We start from the raw sequence: 21,273 nt of genomic DNA on the forward strand, positions 1-21,273 counted from the left end.
TGATTGGCAATTAGTAAATGTTCCTGAACCTTTATTCCTCAAAGGCGGAGAGACTACAGTGAGAAATATCTCATGTTGCAAAACGACACATCAATAAACAATAACCTAAAATCCTCAGTAAAGAAGAACCAGCATTTTGCCAAAACGTAATCTGGAGGACAACATCAGCCTTTTGAATAACACAGTTCACTAAGCAGTTAGGAAAGGATAAGCAAAGTAATTATTCAGCCCAGGGTCACTCTGATGACCCTTGTGTACGTAATAAAGTGTATCTGCTGAAAGCAGTTATGAGGATTTTCTTTCAAGTGCACTTTTCACCAAAATCATTCAAATGCACCATTTCACAATAACTATTTATTTAACTACAAATCAGTAAGGACAGTGCTACTTGAAACCCAAAGCTCACAGGCCTACCTGCCATACTCTCTCTTCTCCATTTATTGACCGAGGGTAATCATTTCACAACAAACCAGTAGAGGACAAGTCTACCCATTTATATCGAGGACCAAAAAATATACATGGGGCTTCCCTGGTGGCGCAGTGGTTGAGAGTCCTCCTGCCAATGCAGGGGATATGGGTTCGTGCCCCGGTCTGGGAGGATCCCACATGCCGCAGAGCGGCTGGGCCCGTGAGCCATGGCCACTGTGCCTGCGTGTCCGGAGACTGTGCTCCGCAACAGGAGAGGCCACAGCAGTGAGAGGCCCACGTACCGCAAAAAAAAAAAACAAAAACACACACACACACACACACACACACACACAAAACATATATGGGCAGACAGGAGACAATTTCTTTGTATCACATCTATGTTTAAACATACTATCAGCTGCCTGCTCACTGGGCACTATATCCTTTCATCTTCTTAAATTCAGTAGGGTATTTCCTTCCTCTAAACGATTTCTTCCTGGAAACACACTTGGTGGGGCTTGTCTAGAGGGTACGGGTGACATCTACTTACAAATTGGAACTTGGAATCCATGACATCTTGGGGTCCAGGTTCCTTACTTGGCTTTGAATTATACACACACATGCACAGGGGTATGACATTTACAAAAAAAAAAAAAACAAATCATAAAAGATACTCTTCCTCCTCTTCTTTTTCTCTCTCAACAAATACTTCACTGGAAATCACTTCATGTTTACTGAACTAGCTCTCATTCATTTCCATTTAATGGTTACATAATATTCCTTTGTACAACCACTACCTAATGTATTCAATCATTTCCATATTCATGGGTATTCACTCTTTTTCCAGTTTTTTGCCCCCAAACAATGTTGCAGTAAACATCATGGTCATATATCCTTACAAACAAGTGCTTTTTATCTCTGCTGAATAAAGTCCCAGGAGTAGCGTTGCTAGGTTGAAAGGGGCATGTGTATAATAAGTACATAAATAAATAAAATGTTTTTAATAGATCATGACAGATACAATTATCATTTCAAATGAAGGGTCTCTAGGACAAAAGAACTAAGCTTTCTTTCTTTCTTTTTAAACTCAAGAATTTTATTTATTTATTATTTATTATTTTTATTTATTTATTTATCTTTGGCTGCGCCGGGTCTTAGTTGCGGCATGCAGGATCTTTGTTGCCACATGCGGGATCTTTAGTTGCAGCATGCGGAATCTTTAGTTCTGGAATGCATTATCTTTAGTTGTGGCATGCGGAATCTTTAGTTGTGGCATGCGGAATCTTTAGTTGTGGCATGCGGGATCTAGTTCCCTGAGCAAGGATCAAAGCAGGGCCCTCTGCATTGGGAGCACAGAGTCTTTTTTTCTTTAAAGATTTTTTCGATGTGGAACATTTTAAAAGTCTTTGTTGAATTTGTTACCATATTGCTTCTGCTTTATGCTTTGGTTTTTTGGCCCCAAGGCATGTGGGATCTTAGCTCCCGACAAGGGATCGAACCCGCACCCCCTGCATTGGAAGGAGAAGTCTTAATCACTGGACCGCCAGAGAAGTCCCCTAAGCTAGATAGTTTTCTTCCTCCCTCCCTCCCTCCCTCCCTCCCTCCCTCCCTTTCTCTTTAGAGAGGACTTTGCATATATGAGCAAACTAAGTTTAAAACATAATTGTTGGGACTTCCTTGATGGTGCAGCGGTTAAGAATCCGCCTGCCAAAGCAGGAGACAAGGGTTCGAGCCCTGGGCCGGGAAGATGCCACATGCTGCCGAGCAGCTAAGCCCATGTGCCACAACTACTGAGCCTGCACTCTAGAGCCCGTGAGCCACAACTACTGAGCCCGCGTGCCACAACTACTGAAGCCCATGCACCTAGAGCCCGTGCTCCGCAACAAGAGAAGCCACCGCAATGCGAAGCCCACGCACCGCAAAGAAGAGTAGCCTCCACTCACTGCAACTAGAGAAAGCCTGTGTACAGCAACGAAGACCCAACACAGCCAAAACTAAATAAATAAAAAATAAGATAAATTAAAAAAAAAAGAAATATCAACAATCTCAAAATATATGTGACAAAGAAACTTAAGACCTCAGTAGGAAGAAATATAAAGCTTATTGATCAATATTAAAGATCCAAATAAATCAAGACATATACCACATTCATGGGTTGGAAGACAAAATACTTAAAGATATCACTTCCATTTGAACTGTTTTGTAGACTCAGCACACACAAATGTTAAATTTCAACAGGATTTTTGTAAACCACCCTTCTTTACAGGATGCTTCAAGAAACTACATTCTAGTTGTAGGTGGGAGTTGTAGTTACATCCACCTCAGTCCTGAGCCCTGCCCTCCCATTCTTCAAGATTAAGTAAGCCCAACACACTTGGGGAACCGCGTGAGTGGTGAGATAGAGAAGGGGAAGCAGAGGAAGTAGGAAGCCTCTGGAATGTGGAATAAAAGTGCTGCAGCTGGGGATGAATCGTTTAAGAGCTCAAGACTGAAGGGAATGGAGGTTCACATTTCGGGGAGGGGTGTGCAATTCATGACTGGGGAGAGAGGATGGGGAAGTGAAAGAGGAAGAGGCAGCGTATTCAATGCCTCCGCTTCCATCAACAGCAGCAGCAGCTGGAGCTCCATCAGAAGGGACTCAAGATCCCTTAACACTGGCCTTCCGTTACCCAGTAATGCTATTCCTTCTTCAATTGTGTTCTACACTCACTTGCAATCTCATGAGGGCTTGGATCTCTGAATATTCACTCAAGTACCACTAAAGGCTGCTAGAGGCACTCAATTAGTTATGGCAAGAGTCAACGAACAACTGAATGGATGATGAATAAATGAATGAATGAAGGTCAAAAACAGGAGATGAACTTGCTCAAAGATGACTATGTAAGCCTAAACATATTTTTCACTCCCGTGCTTCTTGAAAGAGTACATCAACAGCAAAAAGCAACTCCATCAGCATTCTTTCCACCCAGTGCAAGATGCAACTTGCTCGGAATAAACAGGCAAGAACCTATTTTCTAACACCAAATTATCTCTATATCACTATAATGAGATTTATTACAATTTTGGTTTCACTCACTTGTGACCCATTCTTTGTAGCTTATGGGGAAAAGCAGAGGCCTTTCTTTTTTTCTGATGTTGCAAAGAAGGATTCTACGATACTCCAGGCAAGAATCATTGTTACCCACCATAAGTGGTGAATGTGCCTTAACTTTCCAGCTTAAAAATCAAATCATTAAAGTCAAAAGCATGTAATTCTACTACCTTATTTTTCTGTGTTAATCCATTAACATACCTTAGGGCAAAAATGTTCTGAATTGTTTGTCAAAAGTTGCCATATCTAAACATAGAGTTAAAAAGAGCCATGTTATAGGTGTCCCACTTCTTAATAACCAATCTTGCCCTATAGCTTTTACACTGGATATATTTTTTAAATGTATGTGTGCATGTATCATTCTTTATCTGCCCAGGGTAACTCAGTAAAAGATCTGACAAAGTGGACAACTGGGTATTTCTCATGTATGCTTGTTGGTTACCACAATGTCCCACCAAAAAACAAACAAACAAACAAACAGAATTAGCCTGTTCACCTTATCTTAATTAAATATTGCCTTGATGTTTAAAAAACATTGATAGAAGTTCTAGTATGTGCCAGGCCTGGGGCTAGGACTCAGCAACGAAGCATTTTCCTAAATGTTCTCTAATTACACTCTCACAAAATCAATTCTGAGGCAAGAATCATCCCACTCATTTTACAGATGAGTAACTGAGGTTGAGAGGCTCAATGACTTGCTCAAGAACTTATCATCATGCATGGACCTAGAGACTGCCATACAGAGTGAAGTAAGTCAGAAAGAGAAAAACAAATATCATATATTAACACATATATGTGAAATCTGAAGAAATGGGTACAGACGATCTTATTTACAAAGCAGAAATAGAGACACAGACGTAGAGAAGAACAAACATATGGATACCAAGGGGGAAAGGGGGTGGGGTGGGAGGAATTGGGAGATTGGGATTGACATATATACACTACTATGTATAAAACAGATAACTAATGAGAACCTACTGTATAGCACAGGGAACTCCACTCAGTGCTCTGTGGGGGCCTAAATGGGAAGGAAGTCCAAAAAGGAGGGGATATATGTATACGTATAGCTGATTCACTTTGCTGTACAGTATAAACTAACACAATATTGTAAAGCAATTATACTCCAATTAGAAAAAGAACTTATCATGTGACTCTGCTGTTGTGTAAAATAAAGGACCAAAGAAAATTAAATTCATCTCAAAAGTTATACTTAAAAATACTCCTTCAATATTAAAGTAGTATTTGATGATTATGATAGAAAAAAAATGTACTTAATGTTGTTTAACTGGTAGAGACTAGAATTTTTGTGTTAGTTTCCACTCTGGACCATTCATTCTTTTTTTTTACATTGTCATTGTAAATTTTTTTAATAGGTTTACCTTAAGGTTCACCAATGTCTGTCTCTTTATAAGGAACTGGAATCTTGCCAAAGAATCACAGACTCAAGGGAGGGGGGACCATGAGTTCAGGTCAGTGACTTCAACAGAGAGACATGAATGTATGTAGATGATAAAGGCTATTAGGGCCCCCAGAGAAAAACAAAAAACAATAACTAATTCTCTACCACTTGCCTGAAATATCTCCCAAGGATCATATACATCATCAGAGTCAGGAATTTTGTTTTTTGAGGGAGACACGAACCAATGCAACTCTCTCTACTCTTCCATTAATCTAAAACAATGGGGTAGGCTGGTCTCCCGTAGTCCCAGGGGAATCTAACTACTATTAGCTAACTATGCCTCCAAATCAGGAGCCAGGATAGCGTGGCCTGAACACGAACATGGAGATCCTCCCTCTGCCCTCACCTGGGTCAAACTTCAGCATGTTTGTAAAGTGTCTACTCGCTTAGTCTCATGAACTTTGGGAATAATAATAGATTGAGTCATTAACCAAGGACACCAGCAAGAAAATAAATGATCACAGAGTGCTCAAAAACAATGAGCACATTAAAAACACTCCCTTCGGGATTCCCTGGCGGCGCAGTGGTTGAGAGTCCGCCTGCCGATACAGGGAACACGGGTTCGTGCCCCAGTCTGGGAAGATCCCACATGCCGCGGAGCGGCTACGCCCGTGAGCCATGGCCGCTGAGCCTGCGCGTCCGGAGCCATGGGAGAGCCCACAACAGTGAGAGGCCCGCGTACTGCAAAATAACAAAAAAAACAAAAAAAAAACAAAAAAAAAAACCACTCCCTTCAAGTTGTTGAAAGTAAGTATGTAAAGGGAAAAGAGTCTTTATAGGACTTGTTAATTCTCAAACATATATTACAATAGATAAAATACACCTTCAAGGTTCAGACAAGTGAAGGAAGACTCCAAATCTCGGGCTCAAGGTGAGAATAACACTTACAGCAGTATACAGGGAAAAATATTCTTGAACTATAGTGTGTTTAACAAAATAGTCCTTTCAAATGAATATATTTGTCCCTTATGAGCAAAATTTTTACTGCAGCCAAAAGATTTGCTGACTTAGTTGATACAGCAGACTCAGGCATATAATGGTCATTCAAAGCTTGAAATATGAGGATATCCTTCTACTGTGTTCCTACGTGGGTTTGAAGTAACCTTAGACTTAAGCTGGCACTGCCACTCAACTACCTACTTTCATATGCCAGTCAAACTTCTGAGCGATAAATAAAACATGGTATAACAACACAATGGGATCTCGTTTGTCCATAAACAGGAATGAAGTTGTGATACATGTCACAACATGGATGTGCCTTGAAAACGTTATGCCAAGTGCAAGAAGCCAGTCACAAAGGACCATTTGTTGTATGACCCCATTTATATGAAATGGCCAGAATAACAAATCCATAGAGACATAAAGTAAATTGATCAGCGGTTGCTTAGGGATAATGGAGTAAGGAAGAAATGGGGTATGACTGTTAATGGCTACAGGGTTTCTCTTGGGGGGTGATGAAAATTTTCTAAAATTGATTGTGGAGATGGTTGCAAAACTGTGAATTTAATAAAAATCATTGAACTGCACACTTTAAATGGGTAATATAAGTAGATTTAAATGGAATGTGAATTATATCTCAATAAAGCTGTCATTTAAAAAAAAATCTGCAGTCCTCAAGTCATAATTCTTAAGCTTTTCTCATAAAAACTTCAGTTTAGCTGTCTTTAAATTAGTTACAACGTGCTATCAAGCCCCTTCCTTTTAACTATTAAGCCCCTTTCTTTTAGAAATACATTCTGAAATATTTAATGCTGAAACTACAATACTGGAGATTTGCCTTAAAATAATCCAGTGGGTATTACCAAGGGGGAGTGGGTGTGAGTATACAGTGACCATGTAAATGTTGATAACTACTGAAGCTGGGTGACGGGTCAATGGGGGTTCTTTCTATATGTGTTGAGATTTTAAATTTTCAAAATAAAATTTTAAAGGTAGAGTGGGGTTCTTAAGACTTCCTGGTCACTTCTCTGCTGTCTCTCTAGTCCACTTATATTTTCTTTTTAAAAACATACATGTATTGAAATATTTACAGGTGTAATGATGTGATGTCTGAGATTTGTTTCAAAATAACGTGGGAAGTGAATCTGACAAATGGATGAGAGGGCATGCTGAAGCTAATTTCTACCCTGCTTAGAACACCCATCCTTCTGGAGTCATCAGAACACATAAAGGGAATTCCTTGGTGGTGCAGTGGTTAGGACTCTGCGCTTTCACTGCCGAGAGCCCGGGGAACTAAGATCCCACAAGCTGCCCGGTGCAGCCAAAAAAAAAAGAACACACAGAGCCGGCAGCAGAGCCAGAAAGAGGTACAGGAGATAAAACAACTGTTAGAGCTGGGTGAGGGGTATATGAAGATTCATTGTACAGTGTTTGAATAAATTTAAAATTTTCCATAAAGCAGAGTTTAAAAAAAAAACATCTCTCTCACACACATAAATTCAAAAGGTATGCTACTGCTGAGATTTTTTTCCTGCAACACCAGGAGAGTCATGAGGCTTAATGCCATTCTCAAACCCTATTCAGTTGTTCCGGACATGTACTATCTGTTGGTTCTGTTGTCACTTTGCAAATTCTGAGGACAACCTCAGAAACAGGCCACAACAAATAAGAATAACAAACAGTTGCAAGTTTGCGTATAGAGTTGGGGGCACAGTGTGGGAAAAGGACCCTGTGGAAGAGACTTAGTTCCAAATCACTCATTCTTTCCCTGCTCTGGTTTGCTGGGTCCCAGAGACAAGGGTGTGCCCAGCCAGCAGGCCCAAGCTAGCAGCCTTTATCTTCTGGTTGATTCCTCTTTTTTTTTTCTTTTTTAATAGTTCATCAAATCTAACTATGGCTTGACTGACATCTAAAGTGTATTTACCTCTGAAATAACTCACAATAGTACACTGATTTAGGGGTTTAATTTTAGGAGAGAAAAAAATAGTTTTCAATAATCCTAAACTAGCTATCTTTTTTTTTTTTTTTTTTACTAGCTATCTTTGAGAAGACAAGAGATTACGATTTTACAAAGAGCAAATCCCTAAAAATGTATGCAAGAGTCACTTCTGCCCCATGGTATTTAGAGAAATAAAATGCAGCCACCATTTGGCTGAATTTAGTCTGACAAGTGGACTAAGGAGCATAACGGATCTAATCCCTACCATGTTGGGAATACTCCTCTTTCTGAAGTTTTAAAGGACTCCCAGAGGCCAGTGGGAGAGCCCAAGGGTAGGGCCAGGAGGGTGGGATTCCTTTTACACGATGCACAGATTGTGAATTCCACCCACCACAGTAAGATCATCCAGCATTAAAGTATTTCAAAAAGAACAAACTGGCATCAGTTTAAGTATAAAATGCCAGGCCAGGCTCTAGGTACCTAATGTTCTTACAGGTCTTATTCAAACAATTACTTTGGGTTCAACTATTTCTCCCTATATTCTTAAAATTTGGTCTTGAATCTGGGTTTGTGTGGACCTGCAAGGACAATTTTCAGCCATTCAAAATATACATTCATTACAGATCTTAGTAAAAACTATAGGCATTGCCAGGCTTTTAGATTTAGTTTAGAGAAAGGCCGTTTACTTTAAATATTCATCTTCCACAATCATTCCACGAAAACCTATTTCCAGGTCTCTCAATCCTCAGCAAACCTCAAGACGCAGGATGCCTTGGAAGCTGTGAAATCGTTAGGAGGCAGGGACGAGGAGCCACCCGTTTCCATAAACGCTCGAGGGCAGCAGCCTTTTGCCCCAGAACAGCCTTCCTGTCCGAGGAGGCAGGGCCGGTAGGGCCTGTACCGGAGCGGGGCAGACATCTCCGGCTAGTTGGGACTTCGGCAAGCTCATCCACGATGGGTTCGGGTTCTGGAGAATTAAATTCTGCCCATCAGTCTGCGTGGCTCGAGGAACCTAGTGCGGGCTTAGGGCCCTCCTTTAATGACCAAGTACGTGGGTGCGTTCACACACCCTGTTATTACCTCCTGAACTCGTCCCCAGATACAGTGGAGCTAGCCTACACCAGACACTTCACATTTACTTGTGCCTTAGTCCGGAATAAAAACAAGTGACGTGCGCCAACCTGTCACTTCATCCATCCCACAAATACTCCTACTATGTGCCAGGCACTGTTGATACATCAGTGAACAAAACAGATCAAGATCCTTGCCCTCCCCGTGCCGACGTTGTCAGCGAAGTAAATACTCAATAGCTGAAAGAAGTTTATTCATTTTCTTCCCGCTTTTTTGTCACCCACCCCCATCCTTCCAATCTCCCAAAGAGCCGGAAATCGGGTTTATTCTATTAGTTTGACAGGAACAACAAAACCCTTTAGCCTACAAGGAATAGACACTGTCCAGGTGCAACCCAATTCACCCCAGAATTCCTCTCTCTCTTACCCCTTTATTTTTCCCCAGCCTCAACGCCTCCAAAAACTTCAACTGGCCTGAGAGGCTGTGCTCCCGAAGGGCAGCCCTGGGGCGATCAATCACGGGGCAGTGGAGGCGAACGGCCTGAGCCCCCCTGCTCCCCGGGTGGGCCCTGCCGAAGTGAGCGGGGCACGCGCGGCACTCACCGAAGAGCCGGCCCAGAACGGGCACGAGTTCTTCACCTGCGGGGAGCTGCTCAGCGACAGCGCCCCGAAGCTGAGTGCCACCATACAGCAGCCCAGGATCAGCTGCAGCAGACCGAGCGACAACAGCGGGCGAGCGGGCAGCAGCGCCGAGCCGGGGGCCGCGGCGGCGGCGGCGGCGGCCCGGCGGGAGGAGAGCGCGGGCGGCGGGGCCAGCACCCCGGCGGCGGCGGCGGTGGCCGCGCAGCGAGGCCGCGCCGGGGGCTGCAGCGCGGCCCGGGGCCAGCGCGGCCGTAGCGGGGGCAGCGGCGGCTCCTGGGCGGCGGCCGCCGCGGCGCCCGAGCCCCCGGCCTGCGGCCCGCCCGAGAGCCCAGCCACAGGGCAGCAGGAGCCCGGGAGCACCACGGGCAGGGACATGGACGGGCTGAGAAGGAGCGGCCGGTGGCGGCGGTAAGAGGACGCGGAGCGGAGCCGCGGGCGCCGCGCACTGGGCAAGAGGGCGGGCTCTGAGGCCCAGGGGGAGGGAAGGAAATGCGCACGGCCCAACCACTTGCTGCTGCTGCCGCCGCCGCCGCCGCTGCCGCCGCCCCGACTCCCGCCGGCCGCACCCACCTGCCAGCCGGCGGGTCCGCCTCCGGCCTCCCGGGTGCGCCCCACTCCCACCCGGGCACACCCACGCGCGCCTTTCGCTCACGCCGCGCAGTGCCGCCACCCTTTGGGGTCCTGCCGAACCCACGCTCGCTCCCCGGTCTCCAGGAAAGGTGCCCTGCCCCAATATTTAAAATTGGTCCCTCGGGCTAGGAAGGAACGGCAGTCTGGGCGCGGAGGTACAGGCAGCCGACGGTCTGAGACTGTCCCCACCCGCCAAGCTGGGGCGGGACAGGAGCGCCGCCGAAGCGCTGTGGACCCTCGGCCCCTTCAGGTCCAGCCCAGAGAGCAACTCTGGCAACCTTTAATACGAAGGGAGCCTGGCTTTAAACTTTTTCCCCCGGGGAGAGAGGGTGGCAGGAAGAGGAGCTGTGGGTGACTTGATGGGAAAAGTGTAAGGCTCAGGGCTTCGGGGAAGGACAACGCAGAGCTAAGTCACTGTTCGCGTGGGGCTTCCGGGCGCTGACATTGTGCTGCGGCCCCTCCGCCTGGAAGTTGGGGCGTGGCGGTGGGGGAGGGGGTAGTGCTTTCCCTGCACCAGAGTAGGAGCGAGCAGGAGCCCAAGGTTACCTTGGAAGTATCCCGCCTCCAGAAAGAAGGAAGCGGGGGCGGCACGGAGCGCGTGGCAAGGGTTACACTCTGTGGCCGACTCAACTTGACTCATGAGCTGTATTAGGCATCACCTGGTAGAATGTAGAATCCCAAACTTCAAAGAAACAGCCTAATAAAAATCTGGTTTTGGTAATTTATAAGATAACTTTAGAGCTTAAAAAACTGACTCGCCTTTGTAAAATGATTTTTTCCTAATAGTCTACCCTTCCCTCGGAAGAATTCTTATGTGTTGAAAGTGTTCGTATACATAAAATGATCATAATAGTTTTTTTTTTTTTCCAGGTTAAGAACCAGAGCAGTGTCGCTTTTGCAGTAAGACAGCCTTTGTATTAGGCTTCTCATTTTATCAGTAAGGTGAGGGTATTTTATATCCTCCTGTCCAATAAACCAAAGGAAATGTGTATCCGTTTTTATGCTCTGCTTGCAAAGGCTATATTTATTTTGGTCATTACTTCAGCCCGCAGTGTGATGCACTGCCAATGTGCATGTGTGTTTACATGTACACTTTTTGAATAATTAAAGCACCTGTGACAGGGAGATCATTTCGGTGCTTTGTGACCACCTAGAGGGGTGAGATAAGGAGGGTGGGAGGGAGATGCAAGAGGAAGGGGATATGGGGATATATGTATACATATAGCTGATTCACTTTGTTATACAGCAGAAACCAACACAACATTGTAAAGCAATTATACTCCAATAAAAATGTTAAAAAATAAAATAAATAAAGCACCTGTGATTAATAGTACCAAGGATCTCTTTTACAAACTCCTCTTGAAAATAAACTTCAAATCCTGGAGAAAAAAATGGACCTGTCTTTTAAAATAAACATTTAAAGTATGTTGTTTCATGCACTTTAAAACATTTTACAGTACATATTCTTAAATGGCAGGTGATGTTAAACTGAAAGCTTCTTGTTTGCTAGTTTGTACATTTTATTTTATGCACAAGCTTAAAGGTATTTAATTTTTAAGATTCTACTATATTGTGAAATATAAAAAAGTCTGATTGAGTCTTGGGAAATTCTGTCAGCTTAACATATCTATTCCTGTGGTCAGTCCCTGACACCTGAAATATACTGTCAAAAATGTATTATTGGGCTTCCCTGGTGGCGCAGTGGTTGAGAGTCCGCCTGCCGATGCAGGGGACACGGGTTCATGCCCCGGTCCGGGAATATCCCACATGCTGTGGAGCGGCTAGGCCCGTGAGCTATGGCTGCTGAGCCTGCACGTCCGGAGCCTGTTGCTCCGCGATGGGAGAGGCCACACAGTGAGAGGCCCGAGTACCGCAAAAAAAAAAAAAAAATGTATTCTTTGGGTCTGGGTAAGTTGGTGCTAGAAGTCAGATATCCTCTTCCTTTGGATGGTTAACGGCTGGAAAGGGAGAGCTCCAGGGGAGCTGATAACCATCTGCTTCTTGCTGTGGGCGACAGTTACATGAGTGAGACTCACTGTGAGAAAATTTATGGAGTTACATTTTGTGCAGTTCTCTGCATTTTATATTTAAACACTTTAAAGTATTTCTAAGTCCTTTATTCTTAAATTTTTTGTCTATTTCCCTATACAGAAACGATGATAGCCGAGGGTAACTTAAATCCCTAGATAGTTTTATCCAATAGCTTTACTTTTTTCAGGCCACTAAACGTTTTTCAAAGCTGCAAATTAAGAGTTGTTGTGCAGTAATTTTATTTTACGTTGTTGTTATTGGCCACATTTATAGCTGTGAAGATTCTTTTTCATAAACACAAATCCATAAAAAATTGCTCCAACCTTTAAGATTATACCAAATAGCACTCGTGAGTATTTGAGCTTTGACTTTTATAACCCAAGCTTGACTCTTCGCATCTGCCAAGCAGTTGCTTACAATAAGTCCTTATTTATACGTGAGCAAGCTGAGTTGTATGTAACTAAGTTCTTATATGGTGATTCAGAGCCATTGATTTCAGGTTGGCTTTAAAAAATTAAGTGAGGATTTTGGAAAACAGACTGGCAGTTCCTCAAAAAGTTAAACATAGAATTATCATTTGACCCAGTAATTCCACTCCTAGGTGTATACCCAAGAGAAGTGAAAACATATCCACATAAAAGCTTGGACACAATTAGCTTTATTCACAATAGCCCAAAAGGTGGAAGCAACCCAAATGTGGATGAATGAATAAACAAAATGTGGTATTATGGATGAATTGTTTATGAATTTGTTTATGAATTCCTGCATAAACAAAATGCAGGATAGCCATGCAATGGAGTATTTTCAGCAATAAAAAAGGGTGAAGTGGACTTCCCTGGTGGCGCAGTGGTTGAGAGTCCGCCTGCCAGTGCAGGGGGCACGGGTTCGAGCCCTGGTCCGGGAGGATCCCACATGCCGCGGAGCAGCTGAGCCCGTGCGCCACGGCTGCTGAGCCTGCGCTCTAGAGCCCGCGAGCCACAAGTAGAGAAAGCCTGCACACAGCAACGAAGACCCAACACAGCCAAATATAAATAAAATAAATAAATTAAAAAAAAAAAAAAAAAAAAGGGTGAAGTAGTGGAACATGCTACTACGTGAACGAACCTTGAAAACATCATGCTAAGTGAAAGAAGCTCGTCACAAAAGACCATATATTATATGATTCCGTTTATATGAAATCTCCAGAGCAGACAAATCCATAGAGAAAGAAAGTAGATTAATGGTTGCTTAGGGATGGGGGCAGAGGGGGTGTGTTAGAGGATTGAATTGGGGGAGGGTTATAGCTAAAGGGTCAGTTTACTTTTTCAGGTGAAAAAAATCTAAAATCTATTATGGTGATGATTGCATAACTTTGTGCATATAATAAAAACCATTGAATCGAACACTTTAAATGGGTGAATTGTATCTCAATAAAGATTACATGTGAATCTATATGACTCAATAAAGCCCTTACCAAAAAATATTAAAAATAATTAAAGAAGAACACATGGAAAATTTGACCAGGCATTTCATTATGTAGGTGAAAGTTCAAGGAAACAACGATTGTAGTGTATTGTTGGGTGGAACCCAGCTGCCAGCTTTCCTCAATATCAAAGCCAAATCCGAAGAGGAGAAATTTCCATCAACTCTTCCCTTCCCTCTACCTCATTTTCCACTCCCCAAACTCAAAGACTTTTACCTCCCAGGAATTCAGGTTCTCTCACTCAGGTTACGCTGGGCACTTTAACACAAACTCTTCAGTTCTTCCCACCATTTCTCAGAAGCCCCAACGTGTCAGCTAATTACAGGAGGTTGTTCCCCGTTAGAGTGAGAGCTGTTGCAGAAACTCCTCAAAACTTGTTCCCTGGCAACCTGCCTCCAGTGCTTGCATTTTAGGAGGAGAAGAGCTTCTCTGAGTAAGGCAGAATGGAATCTAGAAGTCCTCATTTAATATGGCTACTCTGGAGCAGCTTCGCAGAGTTTGGTCCAAGGACTAAATAACCACTCCAGAAGCAGGTCAAAATGCAGGTTCATGGGCTTCCTCCTCCTGCACGGAATCTGACACTCTGGAGAGGATGGGGAGCCTACATTTTAACAAATTTTTAAAAAATGTTAATGGATGGTAGTAGCCAGACTCGAGAATCTTTACATGGGGATTTTTATATGGGAAGGGACTAAGAAGTAGCAAATTAGCTGGAAGGGGAAGACAGAGGATTTGGCTTGAAGACAAACTGAGATGTAAATATGTTGGAGGGAGGAGTTTGGCTGGTCCCCAGGCAGACACTGCTGCTCAGGTGATTCTAATGCACAGGAAGGGCTTAGACCACTGGGTTCTAATGGAAAGGGGACCATATTAGGAGCCAGACGTCCGGAGCCCTAGCCCCTCCTCCACTCTGTGAACTTTAGCAGCATCAAGCTTCTCTAGCCTCAACTGCTTCATCTGTCAAGTGCAAGTTTGTGATGCTTCATCGGCCTGAGGCTGGACCATGTAATCACATGGAGTCCCCAAGGCCTGCATTTTGAAATCAAGCCATTCTCATCACCATGATTTGTCAGGTCACCAGTAAGAGAGCAGAGACCAAGCAAAGCAGGTGAATTGGGGTGCAGAATGGTAAACTTTCAGACCCAAAATACCCAGGCAAAATGAAAAGTCCTTCATTCTAAACTTTAAGGCCTCCAGTTCCATGGTCTCCTGTTTTTCCACGAGGTACAATTTTGTACAAGGATTGTGTCCGGGAAATGGAATGGCAACTTCCATAATAACAATTCACTTCGCAAGGAAAGAGCTATGGAATTTTTTTTTTTTTAATTGAGAGAGAGAGAAAGGAAGAAAAGAAAGTAACCCTGAGCAGAGCTGGGCAAACCAGGCACCCCATTTTTCTGAAATAATGGTGCAGACTGGTTGTAAGGATTTCTAACGCCACTGGCCCCAAGACGGACTTATTTGTTAAACGGAAGGGCTGCAGCCATACTTTTCACATTGTTGAAATTAAATACTGAAGAGCTTCTTATAATGCAAATCTCACAAAATACAATTCAAGTCAACTGTCGTAAAACTTATTTATGGCTTATAACTTTCTAAGGAAGATAAGCTACACAAATATATGTAATAAAATGTGTTTTATAAGTGTGTGTGAGAGAGAACTTGTGTATTTGTGTGGGTGTGTGGGTGTGAAACCTTGTAATACCAGAGCTTCCTGCAGGTTCAAGTTTCTGTATAAGTCAAAGCTGTAATTAATTCATCTTTGAGTGGAGACCATTCCTTTGTTTTAAAGAAATCTCTTGAACAAGACTTTTAGTTATGCAAATGTGAAGCCTAGAACTTTTAGAAACAAAGATGTTTAGGAAAATGCTGTAGGATAACCAGGTAGGCTGTGTTTGCCAGATGTGAGCAGACTTCATATCCTCCACTAAGGGGCTCTTGGTCTGGGGTGATTGTCAGACTCACCAGGGGAGCTTAAAAAATATATCCAATTTCTCCCTCACCTATTCCACTCATCCCACGTCCCCCCTTCCCCCCTGGAACCACCTCTGTATAGATGAGGAGTTAAAGAGGTACATAATTCCTGGGATTTCCCTGGCGATCCAGTGGTTAAGACTCCATGTTCCCAATGCCAGGGGGATGGGTTCGATCCCTAGTCGAGGAAATAAGATCCCACATGCCACACAGCATGGCCAAAAAAAAAAGAGGTACACACTTCCAGTTATAAAATAAATAAATCACAGGGACTCTAATGTACAGCACAGGCAATAGAGTCAATAATATTGTGATAACTTTGTATGGTGACAGATGATAACTAGACTTATCATGGTGATCATTTTGTAATGTATAAAAATATTGAATCACTGGGCTTCCCTGGTGGCGCAGTGGTTGAGAGTCCGCCTGCCGATGCAGGGGACACGGGTTCGTGCCCCAGTCCGGGAAGATCCCACATGCCTCGGAGTGGCTAGGTCTGTGAGCCGTGGCCATTGAGCCTGTGCGTCTGGAACCTGTGCTCCGCGATGGGAGAGGCCACAACAGTGAGAGGTCCGCGTACCGCCAAAAAAAAAAAAAAAATTGAATCACTATGCTGTACACTTGAAACTAATATAATATTATGAGTCAATTGTACTTCAATAAAAACAAAAAAGAAATAATTAATTATATATATATAATTTCTGAGCCCCCAGTTGCTGAGATACTGATTTATGAGGTGTGTGTTGGGGTGAGGCCCAAGCATATTTATTTAGTAAAAGTTCCCCAGAGGTTGGAGATGCCCTCAAAAGCTATGTCTCAGAGACCAATATACCTTTCCATCTGTGTGCGTGTGTATGTGCATGTTTTCTTCTTTCTAGCAACTATTCACAGAAGACAAAACCTCGGGCCCCCAAAGAGAGTCAGAGGATGGGCATTCCTGCCTATCAAACCAGAGGAGAGAGGACGAGAGGGATTTGGCCTGGGCTTGGTACGGCCCATGTAGACGGAGCTGTGGATGTCCCCACATATTGGGTTTTTCAAGACTGACTACCTATGGGAAATGTACAGATTCACTGGATTTAAAATGCGTTAGCCATTGACCTACTGAAGACCACTTGGTCATCCAGGGAGAAAGAGGTGGGATCTCCCCTGCATGGAGAGGGCACAACTGCTGTCAGTCATCCTGTGAGAGGATGTACCTGGGACAGGAACTGAGAATGAGGAACGTGGAGCTTAAGATGCAGGAAAAGGAGCAACCTTGTGCTTTCTCTGAACCTCCTCATAACACTAGCTACTGGTCTTGGCAGTCTGCTATGACCAGGCTTTGCGTGCGTTATTTGGAATACTCACATCACTATGAGGTAGCTCCTTGGCTGAATTGAGCCAAAAAAGAAGAGGAAGAAACGAAAGGAAAACTATTCATCTTTGGGCCTCTTGTGCTCGTAGTCACTGTTTGTCTCTCAACAGTCCATAGCACGAAAATAAAGTTGCTCTCCATGAAATGGTATGATACTAAATCACTCTCGCACCTCTTCTGATTTGAGAAACAGGCTGCCCTTGATAGCAGATGTGAGTTCTGTGCACTTAAAAGCCTTTCACATGCTTGCTTGCACACCTTGCTCTGATTTTATAAATTGGTATCTTGACATACATCAGTCTCTTATCCCAGGCTCATTTTTACTTTGGGGTTTTTAAATGTGCTGTTCCCTCTGCCAAAAATACTGTTGCATGCTTACCTCCTTGGTGCCCAACCTACCTAATGTTTTCCCAGGACAATCCTACTCACCCCCAGTTACAGACTGGAGCTCCTGTGCTCTGGAAAGTTGTCCTCGACACCCCCACGAGGCCCCCCAGAGGCCAGGTAAGGTGAGCCTGCTTGGTGCTTTCTTTCACTCTCTACTTCCCAGCATGGTCTTCGCCACACCATATTGTGATTGCCTGACATCTTGTCTAGATTCCTGTCTAGACTCTGCACGTGGGAGACACTCCAGAAAGGTAGCTCATATTTTTGTGGCATCGTCAAGACAGGATCATTTTTGAAACACGGGAGGACTTCGGTTTCTGCTCAGCACTGGCAGTGATTACCAAATGAAGAGCCAGCCATGTGTGCCCTTCTTGCCAGCTCTCAAGACTAAGTCCACCCAGACCATCTGCTAAGTAGTAGGTTTGGCTATGAAGGAGTTGGCTGTGTATCTGTTCAGATTCTTTCCACCAAAGCTCAACAGGCTAATCCATACCAGTTTGACTAGAAAGGGGATGTAAGGACTTCCCTGGTGGAACAGTGGTTAAGAATCCGCCTGCCAATGCAGGGGACATGGGTTCGAGCCCTGGTGCGGGAAGATCCCACATGCCGCAGAGCAACTAAGCCCGTGTGCCACAACTACTGAACCTGCACTCTAGAGCCCATGAGCCACAACTACTGAGCCTGTGTGCTACAACTACTGAAGCCCGCGTGCCTGGAGCCCGTGCTCCACAACAAGAGAAGCCACCACAATGAGAAGCCTGCGCACAACGAAGAGTAGCCCCCGCTCGCCCCAACTAGACAAAGCCTGCGTGCAGCAACAAAGACCTAACACAGCCAATAAATTAATTAATTAATGAATTAATTAAATTTATTAAAAAAAAAGAAAGGGGGTGTATTGTGGCCATCAGAGACAAGAAACAGGGATGCAACCTGCCAGGACCATCTCTCTACCTCTTGTCATTCTACCAGGCTTGTGTCCATGACAGCAGACATGGCTACAGGAACTCTGGCATCTCATCTTTCCAGTTTACATCCAAGAAAAGAAGAATCCTCCCATCTCTCTAGCGAGCAAAGTCCTTAGAAGGATCATGATTGGTGCAGCCCAGCTTCTCTGCCCATTCTTTGAGCAATCCCTGAGGCCAGGAAAATAGAGCACCATAACGGGCCATCTTGGGTCACATTCCTACTTTAGTTTAGGAAGTAGGGTCTGTGCTAGGAATGGAGAGAGGAGGGACTGCACTAGACAGACAGAACAAATAGCTCCCATACTGCCATACCAAACCTGGCCACAACCCATCTAGCTGTCATTTTGGTTTGCCATCCGTCCTTCCTGCAGCAAAACCTTCACATCACCCCTTGACGAGCCATCACCCTGGTCAGAGGATGTCTTAGGGACCCCTACTCCCTGCTGATCCCCAAGAATAAACTAGCATACTGTATTTGCTGGACCCTTCCATGGCACTCTAGACTCTAATTTGGGGGATGGTGGGTCCCTGATGAAAGGAAAAGAAAATACTTGATACTGCATATATTCATCACTCAATGCTAGAATAATATTGTGAGTCTAACAGCCACACAATTTCAGTATGGAGCCCCATTTCTTTTCTTTTTTTTTTTTTTCTTTTTCTTTTTGGCTGTGTTGGATCTTCGTTGCTGCACACGGGATTTCTCTAGCTGAGGCAAGCAGGCGCTACTCTTCTTTGCAGTGCGTGGGCTTCTCATTGCGGTGGCTTCTCTTGTTGCTGAGCATGGGCTCTAGGCGCGCGGGCTTCAGTAGTTGTGGCGCAAGGGCTTATTTGCTCCGCGGTAGGTGGGATCTTCCCGGACCAGGGCTCGAACCCGTGTCCCCTGCATTGGCAGGCGGATTCTTAACCACTGCACCACCAGGGAAGTCCTGGAGCCCCATTTCTAAGCACCAGCATACAGCTCAAGAGGAGAAAGCTCTATTGAGAATTAAAATATATGTGTACCTTTAGGAACACTGCCTTTTAGAATCATAGAGGATTATGTCTCAAGGACACTTTAGTCATTCTCTAAGGCCATGATTCCCCACCTGTAGCCCAAGAACCACTTGGACACCATGCCTTATCTGAAGACTGAATAAATAATGTTTCATATGGATATTTTTCCAAATGTACACAGGTATGTTCATAATTAATAAAATAAAGTCATTAAAAGCATAATGACTCCAGGATCTAGGGTTAACAGATACTAAAAATAGCTACTGTCATATGATTTTCTGAGAAATACTTGAACTTTAAAAAAAAGCTCAGACAATTCAACTTCTAGGTATAAACACTAAGTAAAAGAGAAATGAGTTCTTATTGTCCAAACAAAAGACGTGCACAAGCATGTTCATGGCAGTTTTTTCATAAGAGCCCCAAACTGGAAACAATCCAAATGGCCATTAACTGCAGAAACAAAATGTTATATTCATCTAATGGAACACTACACTGCAATGAAAAAAATAGCTACTGCTACTCTCAATAACATGAACGAATCTCAAAGACACAATGCTGAGCGAAAGAAGACGGGCACAAAAAAAGTGCATCCTGGGAATTCCCTGGAGGTCCAGTGTGTGGGACTCCACACTTTCACTGCAGGGGGCTCAGGTTCGATCCCTGGTTGGGGAACTAGGATCCCGCAAGCCACACGCCGAGGCCCATAAAAAAAAAAAAAAAAAAGGTACATCCTGTATGAGTCCTTCTACATGAAGTTTAAGAGCAGACAAGCTTAATATATGCTGACAGAGGTCAGATGGTGATCTTTGCCAGAGGGGAGGGTGGTGTATAGGGGGTGGAGGGGAATGGGGGAAGATAGTAATAAAGGAAGCTTCAGAGACATTGGAATGCTCTACACCTTGATATGGGTGATAGTCTCAGATATATACATACATAAAAATTCATAAAGCTGTGCATTTAAGATTCGTGTATATCTCTGTACTTAGTTATAACAACCACAACAAGAAAAGGTCAGGATACATGAAAATTGGGTACTCACTCATTCTAAAACTAAACATTAAATTTTAATTAAAATTTTAAAAGCAGGGCTTCCCTGGTGGCACAGTGGTTGAGAATCCACCTGCCAATGCAGGGGACATGGGTTCGAGTCCTGGTCCGGGAAGATCCCACATGCCACGGAACAACTGGGCCCGTGTACCACAACTACTGAGCTTGCGCTCTAGAGCCCGCGAGCCACAACTACTGAGCCCACATGCCGCAACTACTGAAGCCCACGCACCTAGAGCCCGTGCTCCGTAACGAGAGAAGCCACTGCAATGAGAGGCCCGCGCACTGCAGCAAAGAGTAGCCCCTGCTCGCCGCAACTAGAGAAAGCCCGCATGCAGCAACGAAGACCCAACACAGCCAAAAATAAATTAAAAAAAAAATGTTTTTAAGCAACAATCTGATCTTCCAAGAGGGCTTGACCTAGATGACTCACTCAATAGAACAGGTCTCCTGATCCCCAGCCCAGAGCTGTTTCTATTATGTTACACTGAGGTACTGGGTCAATGTTGTACACATGGGGGACACAAGTTCTGTTCCAACCCAGGCAGCATGGTGACTCTGGGTTTATATAGTCATCCTCAAACGTGGACACATTATGTGGCATGAAGTCCCTTGGGACACCCCGATGACTCAGTGGCAGTGTGGTTTGATGAAGGAGCTCAGCATGGCAAATCTAGACATCTTGGTCTTATTGGCCTCCTTACTGCACCAGGGCCTTTGCACTTGCTGTTCTATCTGGAATGCTCTTCTCCCAGAAGTGTCTTGTTCCCTTATTGTATTCACTTTTTAGGGAAACCATCCCTGACCTTCTTATCAAATGTGGCACTTCCCCTCCTCCTTCACTCCCTATCTTCATATTCTGGATTTATTCCTGGT

At 44.2% G+C, this 21,273-nt stretch overlaps 1 protein-coding gene across 2 annotated transcripts in view; it reads right to left on the minus strand.

Annotated features, from left to right (window-relative positions):
• The window catches only part of FAM189A2 (family with sequence similarity 189 member A2), a 61,501-nt gene extending 51,563 nt beyond the window's left edge, over window positions 1-9,938 (minus strand). The window contains exon 1 of one of the 2 annotated variants that reach the window (XM_032635693.1): window positions 9,510-9,938. In XM_032635693.1, coding sequence (XP_032491584.1) covers window positions 9,510-9,923 — 414 coding nt within the window. In that variant the 5' untranslated portion in view covers window positions 9,924-9,938. The remainder of the gene's footprint in view (window positions 1-9,509) is intronic. The other variant, XM_032635694.1, reaches the window with a different exon arrangement.
• Window positions 9,939-21,273: the final 11,335 nt, after the last annotated feature.

This window comes from Phocoena sinus, chromosome 6, assembly GCF_008692025.1.
Source record: "Phocoena sinus isolate mPhoSin1 chromosome 6, mPhoSin1.pri, whole genome shotgun sequence".
Classification (NCBI taxonomy): domain Eukaryota; kingdom Metazoa; phylum Chordata; class Mammalia; order Artiodactyla; family Phocoenidae; genus Phocoena; species Phocoena sinus.